The 19,756-nt window shown below is 39.1% G+C and overlaps 1 protein-coding gene across 2 annotated transcripts in view; it reads right to left on the bottom strand.

The window, feature by feature from the left end:
* LOC121374132 (protein FORGETTER 1-like) overlaps positions 1-18,274 on the bottom strand; it is a 93,449-nt gene extending 75,175 nt beyond the window's left edge. The window contains exons 1-8 of one of the 2 annotated variants that reach the window (XM_041501084.1): positions 18,173-18,274; positions 17,646-17,738; positions 14,892-15,121; positions 12,567-12,657; positions 9,489-9,596; positions 7,739-7,825; positions 6,855-6,946; positions 4,894-4,962 (exon numbers count right to left, since the gene is read on the bottom strand). In XM_041501084.1, coding sequence (XP_041357018.1) covers positions 4,894-4,962; positions 6,855-6,946; positions 7,739-7,825; positions 9,489-9,596; positions 12,567-12,657; positions 14,892-15,091 — 647 coding nt within the window. In that variant the 5' untranslated portion in view covers positions 15,092-15,121; positions 17,646-17,738; positions 18,173-18,274. The remainder of the gene's footprint in view (positions 1-4,893; positions 4,963-6,854; positions 6,947-7,738; positions 7,826-9,488; positions 9,597-12,566; positions 12,658-14,891; positions 15,122-17,645; positions 17,739-18,172) is intronic. The other variant, XM_041501092.1, reaches the window with a different exon arrangement.
* Between the last annotated feature and the right edge of the window lie 1,482 nt (positions 18,275-19,756).

Genomic DNA, 19,756 nt, shown 5'->3' with positions numbered 1-19,756 from the left:
AAGACGTTCGATCGGAGCTGCCACCACTGCAGGCTGGAGTGTAGATCGTCTGGAAGTGAGATGATCAAGTCCGGATTGTTGAAACGAACAAACGGGTTGAGAAACATCTGCAAGCGCCGCAACTGGAGACGACCTCTGAGTGTCAAATCCTGGGCAGAAGTGAGGAGACCCAGGAGACTCTGCCAACCGCGGAAGGTCATTGGAGCGGTGAGGGCTATGGCAATCATGGTCTGGATCTTCTCCCAACGGTCTAAAGGAACTTGAACGAGGCCCAGGTCGGGTCGAAGCCAAGCGCCTATGAACTGTAGAGACTGTGTGGGAGCCAGTCGAGATTTCTCGATGTTGATAATCCAACCCAGCTGCTTGAGAAAGTCCATGATGAAGGCAACATGTGCAGTCAGCCCTGTCTTGCTGTGACACCTCATCAGGCAATCGTCGAGGTATGGGTAAAAGGATATACCTCTGCGATGCAGGAAGCGTGACATCGGAGTCGTGATTCTGGTGAACAGCCATGGCGCTATGGATATCCCAAAGGGCAGGACTGTCCATTCGTAATGCCGACCCTGTAGCACAAACCGTAGGTAGTGATGGAAATCGGCATGCATCGGAACGTGCAGGTAGGCGTCCTTGAGATCTAGCGAGGCAAGCCAATCCCCCGGTCTGATCACGGCTATGATATCTCGCAACGTTAACATCTTGAAGGTCGGAGGAGGAGACAGATAGTGGTCGTTGAAGACCGCCAAGTTGTGAATCATTCGCAGCTCTGGAGAATCTTTCTTTGGTACGAGAAAGATGTCCGAGTAAAATCCGGGTGTTAAGTGTACTTCCGAAATGCTGCGAACGGCTCCCTTCTCCACCAGCTTGTTGACGGACTCCTGTAGAACCTTGACTTGCGCAACGGAATGCCGCGGTTCTCGAGGTGAAGTGGTCAATGGAGGGATGGCAGACAATTGCAGACGATACCCTGTCTTCAAGATCGACGTGACAAACGGATCTTGGCAAAGTGTCTGCCAGTTTCGCCAATAACGGCGAAGTCGACTTCCGACCATGGATCTTCCGACCGGTGTGGTACACACCGGAAGCGTCAAAACCGAATCGTTGTTCTGGTTCAAAATCAGGGGCGGGCGTAGGTTGAAGCAATCTGAGCAGTCCACGATCTGTTGGCTGGCGTCAACGTCTACCAGGCTTCCCCTGGGTCCGAGCTGGCGGACCGGATGGTCGTCTGACCGGAAACCTTCGAGAAGGTTGACCTCGAAAGGAACCTCTCCAGCGTTTAGATGGTGGTTGTGGTGTGAATGTAGACTTCCGCTTTGTAGATTCCAATGTCGAAATAAGTTGCAACGCTTTGACAGTTGCTGTCGACTGTTGGTCCTTATCATTGGCCTTCACCACCTCAGAAATTTTGCCTGCAAACAGCTTCGTTGCGGACCACGGTTGAGCTAACAGCTCCTTCTTATGCTGGAAATCCAAAGTGGATTTCTTTAAATAAGCCTGGCGACGATATTGCATTAACATCGAGGACATCGAAGTCACCGAAGACGTCAGAAAAGCTAGCATCTGCGCCGATTGCTGAAACAGCGCGTAGCACCGTGCATCTTTTGCCTGGGTGGCCATCGCCGCAAGGAAAACGTCCAAGTAAGATAATACAAACAAGCAACGTCTCTGGGCAGTATCCATGGCTTGTACTTGTTTGTCCGTCAAATCCACGGTTGACGACTTCCCAAGACGGTGAACATCTTCATCCAAGGACGGAGCTACATCTGTAAAGGTCATGTCAAACACCGGATACATACGGTGACCCCAAGTCGGGAAGGCGACGAAAGACGCTGTGTCTTTAAAAGTGCGGTCTAAATCCGTCGCCACCTCGGATACGAGTGTACCGGCAGCCAAGGAACGGATCACCACATCTTCCGGAGGGACATCAGTCGCTATCATCGGTGTCGGTCCCTTCTTGGACGGCGTTGGTGGATGTGGCAAGGACGGCAACATGTCATAGACTGCCGCCAAGCAATCCCTCATATTCATATGGTCAGAAGATTCAGTCTCATCAATGACGGAAACCGCTGTAGGCGCTGCATCTCCAAAGTCTCGAAGCACTCGAGCACAGGCTAATCGATCGGCCGAAACAGAATTCACTGGTGAACCGGACCGTGGACGGTCCCGTCGAGAACCCTCTGAAGCGTCAATAGAAGGTCTGCGCTGCCGATCCACGGAACCCGTAGGGAGACGTGCAGGTCGTGGGGAACGGCTACGAGCCCGGCTCCGCTGCGCCGAAGATGACTTTGAAGATCGGTGATCCTTGGAGGCCGTGGAACGCCTAACTGATTGAGTCGGCTTGTCAGAGGGCTGCGTAGGAACTGCAGGCCTGTCATCTGAAGTCTTGCATCCTGGAGCCGCACCCCCCGAAGAGGGGACTTGAACCGGACCTGGCCCCAAACCCGCCGGTTGTGGTAAGGCCGCCATTGACGCCATAGTCTCTTTCAGCATAGTAGGTAGCATCGAACGTAATACATCTGCTATGGAGTCCGCAATTGACGGCGAAGATTCCACTTTCTTGGCTCTCGCCGACAGCACCTTCAAGTAGGCCGCGAACTCAACAGTAGACAGGCCCGAACACAGGTCGCATCTCGAAGAGAGGCTACAAGGAACACGGCAACCCGGACATAATTCATGAGGGTCGCCGCCTGCAGTGAACTTCTTACAGCGTAGGCACGCTCGTACCTGTCGCTGAACATTAACATCTGACATGATAATAAGTTTTCAATCTGTGAAAGAGAAAGAAAAGAAATCATGACACAAACACAAAACCGGTCAACAAAGACGCCATTTTGCAAATGGCGTCCGACACAACAACCGGCAATATAATAACATTTCATGTAATTAACACTTGTCACGTCAAGCGAAATACGCGAAACATACGAAAGCTAACGAAAGCTAACGAATAAGGTGAAATAAAAAACATTCCACCCAACACAAAGCCAGTCAATACAGACGCCATTTTGCAAATGGCGTCCGACACGACAACCGGCAATATAACAACATTCCATGTAATAACGCTTGAAAGTCAAGCGAATACGCGAAAAGAAACATACGAAAGCTAATGAAGCTAACGAAATTTAAGGTGAAAAACATTTCACCCAAACACGAATACAAAACCAAAGGTCTTATAAAAAAAAGTTGACTCCAAACAGAGCCAAACAAAAGACGTCCAGACCCTTTCGCGAAGAGAAAAAGAAGGAAGTTACAGTCATGTGACCGGAACTAGAGAGCAGTATACAGTAGAAGAATTTAGGCCATCCCATTGGCTGTTGGGATGTTCGGACCAGACCACTTGCGTGGGGGGGAGGTGCACTTGTTTGAGGACAGGTAATGTCTATAGAAATACGTCATTACACTTGTTATTACACATATGCTTCATATGATTTTTATTAACTGTGTGACATGTTGAACCATGTCGATAACAAAAGTAATTATTAATATTATGCTATAAATTCCTCCACTTATTACATGCACCGCAGTAGATCTAAGCTGCTTCATGTAATTAACAACAAATTACGGAATTTCTTCAGATTTTCGTTTTTTCACAGGCATGACCTCAAGGCACGCCCATAAATTCAATATGAGGGGTGCTTATCACTGCAAGGTGAGACATAGTCCAGTGGTAAAGCATTTTATTATATAACATTTAGTGAAATATCTTAAAACATCAGTGAAATAAAAGTGTTATCAGTCACTTAGTGACGATAACACATTTTAGAGTGAAAATTTCACTATTTCAGTCTAAAATGTGTTATCGTCACTGTAGAAAGTGTTATCGTCACTGTAGAAAGTGTTATCTTCACTGTAGAAAGTGTTATCTTCACTGTAGAAAGTTATCGTCACTGTAGAAAGTGTTATCGTCACTGTAGAAAGTGTTATCTTCACTGTAGAAAGTGATATCGTCACTGTAGAAAGTGTTATCTTCACTGTAAGAAAGCCGGAACTATTTTGCTGCTGGCATTTTAAAAATAAAGGTAAATTGCCAAAAATTATATAATAAATAGAAAAGTTCATGTTTTTTGTCAAATATGAGTAATGTTTGCAATCGTATCACACTCGTCGCGCAAGTGAGACTCGTGAGATACGATTGCAAACATGAAATATCCTCTATTACTTGATGCGAGGTCGGTCTAGGAACAATCACACTAGGTGGGTCCACTGGTATATTTCCCATTCCAGTCAGTGATATATCTCTGTTGACCATCATAATTTTAAAGTTCTGTTCGAACCCATTAGAAACAATTCGCGCTGTTGTTATAAAGCAGATAAAACAGAGTAAGGAAGGGACGTAATCCATCTTTCATATGATTATTTTATTTAACGACAACACTACAGCACCATAATCATCGGCCATTAGATGTCAAAACGTTTGATAATTCTGACATTCTTCAGAGAAAACCTGCTAGTTTTCCTAAATTAGTAGCAAGGGATATTTTATATGTACTGTTTGACAGACGGCAAAGCACATACCACGACCTTTGATATACCAGTCTCGGGGCACTGCATGGGACAGGTAAAAAAAAAAAAAAACCTAAATGATCTGACAATGTTGTTTAGTCTTACAGCCTAATCATGTGACGCGATTTCGTCCCCAATTCTGATCAGTTAAAAATTTGTTTTGTTCGACGACACCACAAGAGGTCACCGATTTATTAATAATCAGCTGTTAGATGTTAACCATTTGGTAATTTTAACATATAGTCTTAGAGAGGAAACCTGCTACATTTTCCCATTAGTAGCAAGGGATTTTTATTTGTACCATCCCACAGACAGGATGACACATATCACTGCCTTTGATATACCAGTCGTGGCGCTCTGGCTCAAACAAAAAATAGCCCAAAGACGAAATTTTACCTGGTTTCCCGATCTAGCTCATGACAGCCGTCGATAACCTTCACATAGCAACCAATATCCGTGAGGTCCCTAAACATGAAAAACACAAGTTAAATCATGTGAAAACATACAAAACAAATCTGCTGAAAGAATGGTTTACTTTTCCAAAAAATAAAGAGTAGTTTTTACCAGTCCAAAATTGGTAAAAAAACACATTAAAAATGGAGATAACTTCATAAATGGTTTGTCTTGTACAGTGAGCAAGGTTACATGAATGGTGGTTATCCCCAAATGAATTAAATCCCCTTATATATAGGGAATAACTGGTTACTGTCTTAAGATATCAGCTTTATCCTGCGAAGGTTAGAATGAAGAATGCAGCGAGGCTCTGCTGAGCTGCATTCACTATTTGGATTGAGCAGGATAAAGCCGATATCTTAAGACAGTAACCAGTTATTTCTTTTATCCTGCAATCCTACAGGGATATTCGGAAAATCATTATTTATTCTGTTTTTGTGGACGCAAATCAAGTATTGTCAACCTAGCAAGGCTTTTGCCGTATGACGTCATACATGATGCATGATGTCCTTCTTTGTAAGATGCTAGCTACATTCTGTCACATTCAAAAAGCATTTCTAAACACTAATTCATAAATATATATTCAAGTTTTGGGGGGTTTTTTAATCAGGATTAAATTTTATAAAAAGACTCTTCAACTGTCCATTAAAAAAAATGTCATAGTAACATCCTGATGAAAACTAGAATATAGAATACACCAGTCTCGTGAAGTCATTTTATAGTGACAGAATGAAAGAAAGAAAGAGTCACGCATTCAATACCTTTTAATTTACAATTATATGGCATAGGTAATAGGAAACCTGGAGCCACACTTTTTAATTTACAATTATATGGCATAGGTAATAGGAAACCTGGAGCCACACTTTTTAATTTACAATTATATGGCATAGGTAATAGGAAACCTGGAGCCACACTTTTTACTTTACAATTATATGGCATAGGTAATAGGAAACCTGGAGCCACACTTTTTAATTTACAGTTATATGGCATAGGTAATAGGAAACCTGGAGCCACACTTTTTAATTTACAATTATACGGCATAAGTAATAGGAAACCTGGAGCCACACTTTTTAATTGATTTCAACTTATTTTCCTACTTATATCCAATTACAGTTCAAGCACGCTGTCATGGGCACACACCTCAGCTATCTGGGCTGTCTGTCGAGAACAGTGGGTTAGTTATTAGTTGTTAGTAGTTAGTGAGAGAAGAGGGTGTAGTGGTCTTACACCTACCAATTGAGTTGTTAAAACTCGCTCTGGGTGGGAGGCAGTACCGGGTTTCGAACCCAGTACCTACCAGCCTTATGTCCAATGGCTTAACCACGACAACATTCAGGCCAGTTCTTTTTATTAGCAGAAAGGGATCATTTATATGCACCAAAGAACAAATCAAGGCCTTTATTACTCCAGTTGAGAAGCAGTGGCTGGAGGTGGCCTGCCTGCCGACAGGGATTGACTCTTCACATGAGCGCTTTACCACTGGGCTACATCCCGTCATACAGAAAGAAAGTTTGTTTTGTTTAACGACACCACTAGAGCATATTGATTTATTAATCATCGGCTATTGGATGTCAAACATATGGTCATTTTGACAGTCACAGAGATGAAACCTGCTACATTTTTTCCATTAGTAGCAAGGGATCTTTTATATGCACCATCCAAACAGACAGGATAGCACATACCACAGCCTTTGATATATCAGTCGTGGTGCACTGGCTAGAGCAAGAAATAGCCCAATAGACCCACCATCGGGGATCGATCCTAATCGACTGCGCATCAAGCGAGCATATTCCCACTGGGCTCCGCCCTAGAGTGACATTAGACAGATAACTGAAAACTTTGTTTTCTTTACTGACATAACTTCTGATTAATTACTGCTCCAGATAGCAGGAGAACGTATTTACCTGCGTGAGTCGACTATCAGGTCAGAGGAGATAGTAAACCAGACGTGTTTCGTGCGACCTCGAGCAAAGTTATCCAGAATGATGCCAGCAATCTACACACAGAGAGAAAAACAAAGAAAGGTTTTATTTAACAATACACTCGACAACCATAAAAAAAATTATAGACAAAACTCACTTTCGCCACTCCATGGGCTACACCTTTTGATCAGCAGCAAGGAATCTTTTATATGCAACATCCCAGACAGGATAGCACATACCACAGCTTTTATTACACAAGGAGAATCAATGACGGCACTTTTATGCTGTATCAAAAATACTCCTGCCAGTAAAGCTCTTCAATAACGGCAAAATTTTGTACATTTCAAATACTTCATATAGCAATATAACCTTGGAAGAAAGAAATGTTTTATTTAACAACACATCAACACATTTTATTTACATGTATATGGATTCGGACATATGGTTAAGGACCACACAGATAGTGAGGGAGGCAACCCGCTGGGGCTACTTTTTTCAATAAGCAGCAAGGGATCTTTTATATGCATCATCTCAGACAGGATAGCACATACCACGGCCTTTTATGTACCAGTCATGGTGCACTGGCTGGACAGAGAAATAGCCCAGTGGGCCCACCGACAGGGACCGATCACAAACCAACCACGCATCAAGCTTTGCCCCCCCCCCATAACCTTGGGAGGTTCAAAATTGCCTTCCGTGGACTGCTTCACAAATTCTTAAACTTCTTCAAGCCCCGTAAACAGGAAAGAATTTGCAAAACAATTCAAGGAAAATATTTATTCCTACAAACATTCAAAAATTATTTAATGTAAGACTTAAATGTCCAAATTTCAAATCTTTTCATATTTAAAAATTAAAATACACACTTGTCTCCCTTTGCCAACACCAGCGCCATCTCCTATGAAGAATCCAGCTCTCTGCCCATTGGCTAAAATCACCTGATGTCGCTGACACTAAAAATAAACATCCAATCAAAGCAGTTTAATGACATTTGGTAACGATACTGGTATTAGCCAGTGTAGAAACAAATAAATATTTCCACTGGCCTGGATGACAAGTAGCCCAGAAAAGTTATTAGTCGCTATTAAAAATCACAATATATTCACACAACCCTCAAAACCACACTCTATTATTAGCTAGAACCATGCTATTCTGACTTTACCAGCCTCGGTGGTGTTATGGTTAAGTCATCAGACTACAGGTTGGTAGGTACAGAGTTCGCAGCCCGGTACCAGCTCCAACCCAGAGCGAGTTCTTACGGGTTCAATGGGTAGGTGTAAGGTCACTACACCCTCTTCTTTCTCACTGACCACTAACCAACAACTAACCCACTGTTCTGGACAGACAGCCCAGGGCAGCATGCTTGAACCGTAATTGGATATAAATGCGAAAATAAGTTGAAATGAAATGAAAAATGAATTCTAACTTTGCCTGGAAAATCTCCCCTTCACACTGGTCTGGAAAGTTTTAGGAGAGCAGCAAACTTATCGCCTTGCAATGAAATGTTTATTCCGGGTTCAAAATAGGAAGTAAAATATGGCCTGCTGTTGGTAGTATTAAACCAAATAACTTCCGGCTGGGTCAAAGTTCGAGGTGCACCCAACTTTTGATAGAGAAGTTAACACAACAAGTCCTGTGATTGGTGATAAATGTGAGCGTGTTGGTTGTAAAAAAAAAAAAGGTTCATCTGGGCAAAACGTGTATGCAATTTTGTTTCATCTAGTACCACTGTGTCAAGTACGGTAGCCATGTGCTTGGAACATGTATGGGGTACCTGTAAAAAAAAGTACTCAAATTTTGTGTGGAACTAGGGTAGTTATAGACACTACCCGTTGTATCTGAAATGAGCAGCTTGACACCCAATTTTTTCCAATTCACTATAAGGGTGAGGGGTAGTAGTATTTAAATCCATGGTGTTTATGTCGATTGATACGCTGTAGGTAGGAGTTGATAGCCACATGTTACTATTGTTGTCTATGAGAGTTGATTTAAATTACCAGAGTGTTTTTCGGTATTGTCAATGTTATATATATTAGGAATAAAAATTGTATTATGCGAGCCTCTGGCAATTCATTACTCTTATTCCTAATATATGATATTGACGATACCGAAACACACAAGGGTAATAATCTCTTTATAATGACATCATTTTGGATGTCCTTACATAAAGATAAACTAGTGCTTAATTTATTTATTTTTTCAGAATGCTGGACAGCTTTCAGTATAAAGTTGCTATTGAAATGTTTTTGTTTGATGACTATAAATATATACATCAATTATGCAGTGTCAGCATAGTAAGTTTGTTTAAATGTCAATAAACATATTGCTGTGACCTCGATTGATTTACATCTAATTTGGAAAGTTATCAAATTCTGAAAGTATGTGATCTGAAAAATATCACATACTGTACATGTACCTTGAATACACTGGATATGCTAGCTAATATATGATAAAATGGAATATTTTAGAAAAACAAAAATAGTGTACTGACAATTAAATTTCCAGAATTCTGGATAAATCTGGAAAACTTAGATAACTTAGGAGCATCTGTTTTTGTGTGTTCATAACTAATAGATATATTTTCAATGGTATCACAAGTCTGGTGTGAACACTTACTGCGTGAATAATGCCCTCCAACTGAAGACTGCTGAGGTTGCCACTGACAACCACATCTCTGGGAATGCTGTCTGTGATTGGGTAGAACTCGGCTGGTAGAGACAGTGCCTGAAACAAAACCAAGGAAAGGAAAGTTGAACAAGGAATTGTGAGGTGTTTAGTCTCCAGCTATATGTACTATGATTTTCTGCAATCACAGGAAAGTTGAACAAGGAATTGTGAGGTGTTTAGTCTCCAGCTATATGTACTATGATTTTCTGCAATCACAGGAAAGTTGAACAAGGAATTGTGAGGTGTTTAGTCTCCAGCTATATGTACTATGATTTTCTGCAATCACAGGAAAGTTGAACAAGGAATTGTGAGGTGTTTAGTCTCCAGCTATATGTACTATGATTTTCTGCAATCACAGGAAAGTTGAACAAGGAATTGTGAGGTGTTTAGTCTCCAGCTAGATGTACTATGATTTTCTGCAATCACAGGAAAGTTGAACAAGGAATTGTGAGGTGTTTAGTCTCCAGCTATATGTACTATGATTTTCTGCAATCACAGGAAAGTTGAACAAGGAATTGTGAGGTGTTTAGTCTCCAGCTATATGTACTATGATTTTCTGCTATCACAGGAAAGTTGAACAAGGAATTGTGAGGTGTTTAGTCTCCAGCTATATGTACTATGATTTTCTGCAATCACAGAAAAAGATAAAATTGCCAAATTCAGTAACGGAAATGAAATAAAAAGATTTTTTACAGATTTTAATTTTTTGATATTATTTCCTTTTAATATGCAATTTTTATTTCATGTTCAAACAGTTATGGTCATTTATAGTACTTTGTCATGTATAAATTTATTATTATTTAAAAAAAGACTGGCAATATCTTTATATGCCAATGTTGGTGTTGCGTACTACAGTATAAAAATGGCAAACAACTGGTGATGATAAAGGTGGTGTTGTTATTATGGTGAGAATAAAATTCCAGGCTTCTCGGAGGATTGTCAAAATTGGGCCATATTTTAAGGCTTTCATTTTGTGGTTCACAGGAGGCACATTGGATTTTGTGAACCAGTTACCAAGACATTAATAAAATGAAAGTTTATTTTATTTAATGATACCACTAGAACAAAGTAATTGGATGTCAAACATCTAGTCAATTTGATGTATACCATATATCGCTGTGTATTAGCAGACTTTTTAAGCCTCTAAATATCACCAAGAGAAGAGGGGTCAGCCAATACACGGAGTCAACAAAAAATGTCTAAGAAATTACAACAAAATATTGGTGTGTACGGAAATACGATACCAACAAAACCTTTTCGGTCAATTTAGGCTTCAAAACCATGGTGCTGCATTATACCAGTATATTTAACAGCCTCTATTAACCTTCTGACTAGTGCTGGTGAGCTATCTCGCCTGACGTCACGCCAGTCGACATACTGTACACTGTATACAGTGCATTCCCCAATTCATATTTCCCGCCATTTTGCACATGATACTCATCGGAAACGATTTATTAACAGGAAACTTAGCTTCCTGTGTCTTTAAAATTATATTTTTCACTGTAAAAGAGTTTGAAATTTTGAGTTCAAAAATTGGTTTTCATAAAGTATTTCGCTTGACAACAGTGGCAGCATGTCACGGTCATTTTCAGGAATCGATAGCCGATTGTGATAGCTAATTTGATAATAAATTTGATTGTTTTACCAACAACGAAAATACTGGTCAGGAAGCCACTGTTATAGGGAATAATGGACATAAATACTGGCAGCTGGCCACAAATGCTATTAAGTAAACGTGACTCTTTTTATTTTTTGCCTAATTTTAATCAACAATAACTGATCTAAAATAACATAAAAATTAGAAACATACACGAAAATAACACTTACCGATTCAAATATGAACTTTATTTTAGGTATTTATAAAACATTTAAGTGAATATACATGTATGGGAATAAAAATTATAAACTTGTACCCACTCATCGTAGTTTTTGTTTAAAATGAATCCAGTAGGCTAAAGGTTAAGTCCCATACCAGTGTCCATTTGATTGTTTGATATGCACAATAAAAGTTGTATTTTATTTGAGAAATTAAATTAAATTTATTTTTATTGTGTCAACAATTTCCGGCAAAAGCCACGGACAAGTAGTACCAGTATTTGGCGCAAAATGTGTCACGTGATCAGAACGGTCATCAAGTCTTTTCATGACCGCCAATATTTTGTCCCCAAGTGCAGATTTAATTGGTCAGAATTGATGATTTTTACTTACTGTTATTGTTGATCCTAATAAATTATTAGAAACTACATTTTATTAAAGATATAACCACATATATAAAAGAACGGAAGAGATACATGTAGTGTTCATCATTGCAATTATCTATCGTGGGTGTTAAATAATATTTACACAGCAGTATGAAAGTAAAACTACATTTATCAGTTAGAAATTTCCACGTGATCATTAAATCGCAAAATAAAAGAACAGAACAAAGTTATCCCACATTAGGTGATTTTTTTATAAACCTTCATTCTTTTTTAGCTATATTAAAATGTTTATTAAAATAGTTTTTGTACATTGTACTTTGATCGGTTCACGAAAACGACCGACTGTTGCACGAGACCAACATTATCTCGATCGGATATATTTTTGCCAGTTTCAACTACGTAAAAGTTGAGTCGGCTTATACATCATAATAACCATTTTGTAACAGATATTGAGGGGAAAACTAAGGGGTTGGCTTATCCACAGAGTCAGCTAATACACAGCGATATACAGTAGTTTCAGAGAGGAAACCTGCTACAATTTTCCATTAGTAACACAGGATCTTTTATATGCACTACCACACAGATAGAATAGCATAATATAACGGCCTTTGATATAACAGTCGTGGTGCACTGGCTGGAATGAAAAATAGCCCAATGGGTCCACAGATGGGGATCGATCCCAGACCGACCATGCATCAGTCGAGCGCTTTACGACTGGGCTACGTCCTGCCCTATGAGACATCAATAAGACTGACAACTGACCGCGAGAGACATCAATAAGACTGACAATTGACCGCGAGAGACATCAATAAGACTGACAACTGACCGCGAGAGGTCCAGCCTCGACAATATCACCAGGATGTGCGCGACAACCAGGAACAACTTCTCGGAATGGATAGCTTGAAAACACCTCCTCACTGAAACACAGAACAACTCTCTTATTTACTACAGGTACATGCAGATGGAAAATATTCACAAAATATGCAATCATTAATTAAAACAAATCTCTTCATAAAAGAATTTAATTTCACATTGGTTAGAAAACATCTGTTCATGAAATATAAAATCATCACGTTACTAAACCGTAGTCACAAGTTTGTGACATTATCTAACCATAATTTCTTGACATCACAAACTTGTGTCTGCGACTTTCTCACCAAGGTGACTTTTGCAGCAAATAAATATGACTGAAAGATTTTGTTGCATGTAGACATATTTCAAATGTACAAATGTTAAATACTGGCAGATATGTACACCAGTTATATTCATTTTGCTGCTGTGGAGAAGCTATATCGATGGCAGTAATTTGTATCCAGCAGCACAAAAGTGCTGTTAGTGATGCTTCCAACCAACTGCAATTTATATCTCAACTACACCAATTGCTGTCGCTGCCGTTGTTAAATCCCAAAAGACTACCATTTTCTTACCATTCAGTTTCATGATATTATTACAAACTTGTGACTATTTTTTCACCATTCAGTTTCATGACATTATCAGTGTTCTCGCTGCTCCATTTAAGCGGGGCGCCCCGCCTCGCTATTCCATTTTGCCGCCCTCTTTTATTTTTTAGCGCCCCTCTTTATTTTCCAGCACCTATCTCCGCTATCTTCAAATGCACACTTTTTTCCACACAAAAAACAAGGATCAGTCTGCACACTGGACATCAAAGGAAACAAAACCGGAACTGCTTGTGAATGTCAGACCGATCTCATCTTCGGTTCAATTAAAAGACAAGTCTGCTTGTATTTCATATTTATAAACCTTTTTGCACTTTTTTGTAGGCAAAATAAGGAGTAAGTCTTTTCACAAAATCTACCAACACACAACAATATGGTAACCAAACTACTTCCCCCTACCCCACCCCCCTTTTTTGCTTTTCGTTTATTGGGGTTTGGGGGGGGGGGGGTTTAAGGGTGTGGTGTCGAGTGGCCACCCTCCTTTAATTTTCACCCAGCAAGAACACTGATTATCAGAAAGTTGTGACTACTATTTTCTCACCATTCTGTTTCATGATATTATTACAAACTTGTGACTATTTTTTCACCATCAGTTTCATGACATTATCACAAACTTGTGACTACTATTTTCTCACCATACACTTTCATGACATTATCACAAACTTGTGACTATTTTTTCACCAGTTTCTTGATATTATCCCAAACTTGTGACTACTATTTTCTCACAACAGTTTCATGACATCATCAAACTTGTGACTACTATTTTCTCACCATTCAGTTTCATGATATTATTACAAACTTGTGACTATTTTCTCACCATTCAGTTTCATGACATTATCCCAAACTTGTGATTATTTTCTCACCAGTTTCTTGACATTATCCCAAACTTGTGACTACTATTTTCTCACAACACAGTTTCATGACATTATCACAAACTTGTGACTACTATTTTCTCAACATACACTTTCATGACATTATCACAAACTTGTGACTATTTTTTCACCAGTTTCTTGACATTATCCCAAACTTGTCACTACTATTTTCTCACAACAGTTTCATGACATTATCACAAACTTGTGACTATTTTCTCACCATTCAGTTTCATATTATTACAAACTTGTGACTATTTTTTCACCATTCAGTTTCATAACATTATCACAAACTTTGACTCCTATATATTCTCACCATTTAGTTCCAAGACATTATCACAAACTTGTGACTACTATTTTCTCACCAGTTTCATGACATTATCACAATACTATTTTCTCACCAGTTTCATGACATAATCACAAACTTGTGATTACTATTTTCTCACCAGTTTCATGACATTATTACAAACTTGTGACTACTATTTTCTCACCAGTTTCATGACATCATCACAAACTAGTGACTACTATTTTCTCAAACTTGTGACTACTATTTTCTCACCAGTTTCATGACATTATCACAATACTATTTTCTCACCAGTTTCATGACATAATCACAAACTTGTGATTACTATTTTCTCACCAGTTTCATGACATTATCACAAACTTGTGACTACTATTTTCTCACCAGTTTCATGACATCATCACAAACTAGTGACTACTATTTTCTCACCACAGTTTCATGACATCATCACAAACTAGTGACTACTATTTTCTCACCACACAGTTTCATGACATATCACAAACTTGTGACTACTATTTCCTCACCACACAGTTTCATGAAGCCCCTCCTCCACCCCAGCGGCATCGTCTGGCACCGACGGAGACTGCACCACTTGCTGCTGCGGTGCCTGCTGCGACAGTGGAGGGACGTACTGATGGAAGCGCTGGTTCAGCCATTCTATCTGCTGAATTATTGGATCAGATGCAGACTGGGTCGCCAGAAACGCTGTGTGGGCGGCATTCATTGCTCAACAAATTGATCACAATGGAAAGAACTGTAAAAAGAAAAATAATAGGGTTATTTTCTCACTAATTATAGTAGGGGTTTTTTTTGTTTCTTTAACCACATCAGACGAGCACATTGATTAATTAAACATCCAGGGAACATTTTGTTCAGTATCGTGTCACTATACAGTTTTAAAACTTTAAACAGTAGTTGCTAATCAATTTTCAAGATTTTAAAAACAAAATGTTCCTTGTCATCGGCTATTGGATGTCAAATATTTTGTTAATTCTATCACTTGAAGTCTTTTGTGGAAACCCACTACTTTTTTCCATTAGCAGCAAGTGATCTTTTAAATGCCCTTTTCCAGAAAGGATAGCCTTTGATATTCCAGTTTTTGGGGACAGGCTGGGATGGATTCTCACTCATTAATGTCACTCATGTATGAACAAAATATAACGGCCATTCCATGGTAATGATCTAAGCCAGGACGTGACATTCCGACTCTTACAATCTCCTTCAGTAAAAGGCCTTTTTAAATGGAAATGCAGTTTTATCATTTAATTTATAGACTCAATACATATAGTAGTATAATTATATCAGGCCAATTTTTTTTTTTTTTTTTTTTTTTTAAATTTTTTTTTCACTTTTTTAACACTACAGTCAATTCCAAAACTCTGCTCTCCTGATAGAATGTTTGCTTACTGAAATACACTGTTTAACACAATATCCGGTCTATTTCTGAATGCCATATAGCAATTTACTAAAATATTATTCTTTGATGTAATATTTACTTTTTAAAATATAATGAACATTTTTGTACTTCAACCAGTGTGTCAAGGGATATGGTATGTGTTGTCCTGTCTGTAGAAAAGTATAGAGCTACATGTATGTAAGTGTGGGACCAGTTGCTGCTAATGAATACATGCATGAAAGCAGACATAGCCGTTTAAGGGGATCTGTCACGCTCACTCAATCTCCGCCACTCCCCTGAGGAAGGAAATGTTTTATTTAACGACGCACTCAACATATTTTATTTATGGTTATATGGCGTCGGACATATGGTTAAGGACCACACAGATAGTGAGAGCGGAAACCCACTGTCGCCACTTCATGGGCTACTCTTTTCGATTAGCAACAATGGATCTTTTATGTGCACAATCCCACAGACAGGGTAGTACATACCACGGCCGTTGATATACCAGTCGTGGTGCACTGGCTGGAACGAGAAATCGTTCCATGAACCCACCGACAGGGATCGATCCCAGACTGACCGCGCATCGAGCGGGCGCTTTACCATTAGGTTACATCCTGCCCACACTCCTATGAGAGATTATATGTAGTGCAAGGAAAAATAAATGTTTAGCTTCTCTTAGCATGTGAATTTACATACATGTTATGAACATGTATGTATTGTACCAATGTGGTAATTTATTACCCATATGGTTAAAAATATCTTGGCACATATCAAAGTGATATGTCCCACTAGAACAAGTGGGATGTAACACTGCATGACGTCATCGATTGGTGCACTACTACCTTACAGGAACATCAACCAAACAAGCTGAGTGATATAAATTACGATTGATAATGGGTAATAAATAGTCTATTAAACTCGCTACCATTTTGTATCCTGTTTATGTCCCTCGTGTATGATTATACTGACACTTTGTCAAAAGAAACTCTGCTGTTACATGGGTTACTCCTATCGATAAAGCAGCAAGGGATCTTTTATTAAGCACTTTCCTATAGACAGGGCAGTACATACCACAGATTTTTATTGCCACATCTTGAGGTACATGTAGTACTTGTTGGGATGGTGGGAGTTGACCGGAGTCCATACACAGTGATCAATCCTGTGACCCATCGCACTTTAGGCAAGCTTCTACCACTATATATATATATATATATATATATATATATATATATATATATATATATATAGAACAATTTAATGTAACAATAGTATGCTTCATCATTCAGTGGCCTGAAAAATATCACAGGTATGATTTACTCACTCTAAACAGTCTAATTTTCCCAATTCCATCAGACACGGGATCATGATAAAAAATCCTCGATAAATTCCTATATATGATGGAAAATGTTCGCCTTACCCCTCTATATCAAAGGCTCCAGTACTAATCCTAAACATTGAAAGTGGGGTATGGGTTGAACTCATGCCTATATGTTGGTGATTAGTACAAATGGTACAAGAAAACACCCTTCACACTTCTATTTGAAATGAGATGACCATGTTACACTAGAGGCATGAGATCTAGGTCAGTCGGTAGAGTGCTCGTCACCTGAGGTACGTGTACTTGGGTCATAAGGTCAAACCCCTTTGGTGGACACATTACAATTTGACTGGGTAGGGGTGCAGAAATAGAAAATATTTCACTAGCCTGCCGGATCCGAACTAACTAAAATTGACTAGCCTCCTAGAATTTCTATTAGTCCGCCTACCTATTAAACAATATATTATTGTTTAACAATATTATAATAATTATTACAAAATTCATTTGACATCCCACAAGTATTTAACAGAACAATCCATTCAAAACACATTAGCAACATACTTTCAACATAATCAAGCCACTTCTAGGAATGTCGCGCTTGCGCTGTTCAGAACTCCGAAATCGTCTATTATCAATGCAGTACATGTATTGTAGCTGAAAAATGTAGAATAGTATTTCCGTAAATATCATATTCGTGTTTTTGTCGTTAGGTTAACGCAGTTTGGGACGTCGATTGTATTTTTAACTAAATAAATTGTGTTGTTTGTAATTATAAACTATAAAAAAAAAAATCATTTTGTTGATTTTATACAATTTATACATCGATAAATTCACCAAAAAATCTTATTTAATCTCAGGTGTGATTTTTAAAAAACTAGACTTAGTTTGTGGCGTTACCAATAAGTGACAAATCGGTTGCCTCAATTTTGGCGCGATCCTCACGGTGCTAATATCATGCGTCCGAAGTTCTATCCGAATCAGAAATTGATTACTTTATGTAACTTACTAAATTTAATGTTAAAAGATCAATGTCAATTCAACCGTAACTGGTATATTATAAAATCTACAGAAATAACGAAGAACCATACATTTAGAAAGTGTCAACATCTGATTTCGGACGATTGCTGCTACAATTTGATTTTGACAGTTTTCACTTTGCCAGTCATTGCCGCGTAATGTCCTTTCCGCCAAAAGTGCAAGTATAACCAGAACACAAATCGGAACGATGGAAAACACGAAATGCGGATGTTTTCAGAGGTTTCAGCTTGACCTTAAAAAAAAGAGTAAAGTTTGTTTTATTTAACGACGCCACTAGAGCACATTGATTTTTTTTATCTATCATCGGCTAATAGACGTCAAACATATGGTCATTCTGATACTGATTTTTTTAGAGGAAACCCGCTGTCGCCACATAGGCTACTCTTTTACGACAGGTAGCAAGGGATCTTTTATTTGCGCTTCCCACAAGCAGGATAGCACAAACCATGGCCTTTGTTGAACCAGTTATGGATCACTGGTCAATGCAAGTGGTTTACACCTACCCACTGAGCCTTGCGGAGCACTCACTCAGCGTTTGGAGTCGGGATGCTATCTGGATTAAAAATCCCATGCCTCGACTGGGATCCGAACCCAGTACCTACCAACCTATAGACCGATGGCCTAACCACGACGCCACCGAGGCCGGTCAGCTTGACCTTAAAGCCAGCACCGATGGTCGATGATAAAGACTGTGGATAAAGAGTATCGGTGGTTAATAAGAAAAACATTCCCCTTCATTTACATAATTTGCTACCGTCACAGGGGATAACCGCATGCGGGTAACTGTAGTTACTCGCATCCAATATGGCTGAGGACGCACATGATGAGTATTAATCAATGTCAATTTTCGTATTTCTAAGCATTACATTCACATTTTAATAGAGCGTATCGGCAGTTGGTTTAGTATGAATATATTATTTTGAATCGATGCACTAAGGATAGGGCCTATATATTCTTTATTTCTCTTGTAGAGAGTTCGAACAGTACAGATTATCATATATATATAATACATAAAATACAATGCACAATGATTAATGGATAATACATAATACGTAATACAAAATACATGATACGTAATATATACATGCATGGTGAGAGATTTACGTTAAAAGGGTTGTTGGTTGATCAGAATCACGCAATCACGCTCATATAAATTCACTCGCCACCCTCTCTCTCTCTCTCTCTCTCTCTCTCTCTCTCTCTCTCTCTCTCTCTCTCTCTCTCTCTCTCTCTCTCTCTCTCTCTCTCTCTCTCTCTCTCTCACACACACACACATACACACACACACACACACATACACACACCTCTATAAAGATCTGCACGCTTGCACAAGGACAGACAATCTGGACTGTCTACAGTATATTGGTCTTCATATTGTTAACGTAATATATTTGCGTTCTTTTATAAATGAAGTGTATGACAGTTTCACTATATAACATAGATGATTCATCATCAATATTTATTGGAGGTTTGCAGGACAGGAGTTATGTAATAAAAATATCATCGGGGCAGTTATGTAATTCAACATTGAGGTCAACAGAACAAATATCAAGAAGCGTTGTCCAGAATGTATCTCTGGTTGTTGTTAAGTATGAACAACTAGTCATGACGTGTGTAAAAAGATCAGAATAGTT

The sequence above is a fragment of the Gigantopelta aegis genome, chromosome 1 (assembly GCF_016097555.1).
Source record: "Gigantopelta aegis isolate Gae_Host chromosome 1, Gae_host_genome, whole genome shotgun sequence".
NCBI lineage: Eukaryota > Metazoa > Mollusca > Gastropoda > Neomphalida > Peltospiridae > Gigantopelta > Gigantopelta aegis.
The sequence above is the reverse complement of the archived record's forward strand: the minus strand, read 5'-3'. Positions and strand labels throughout refer to the sequence as shown.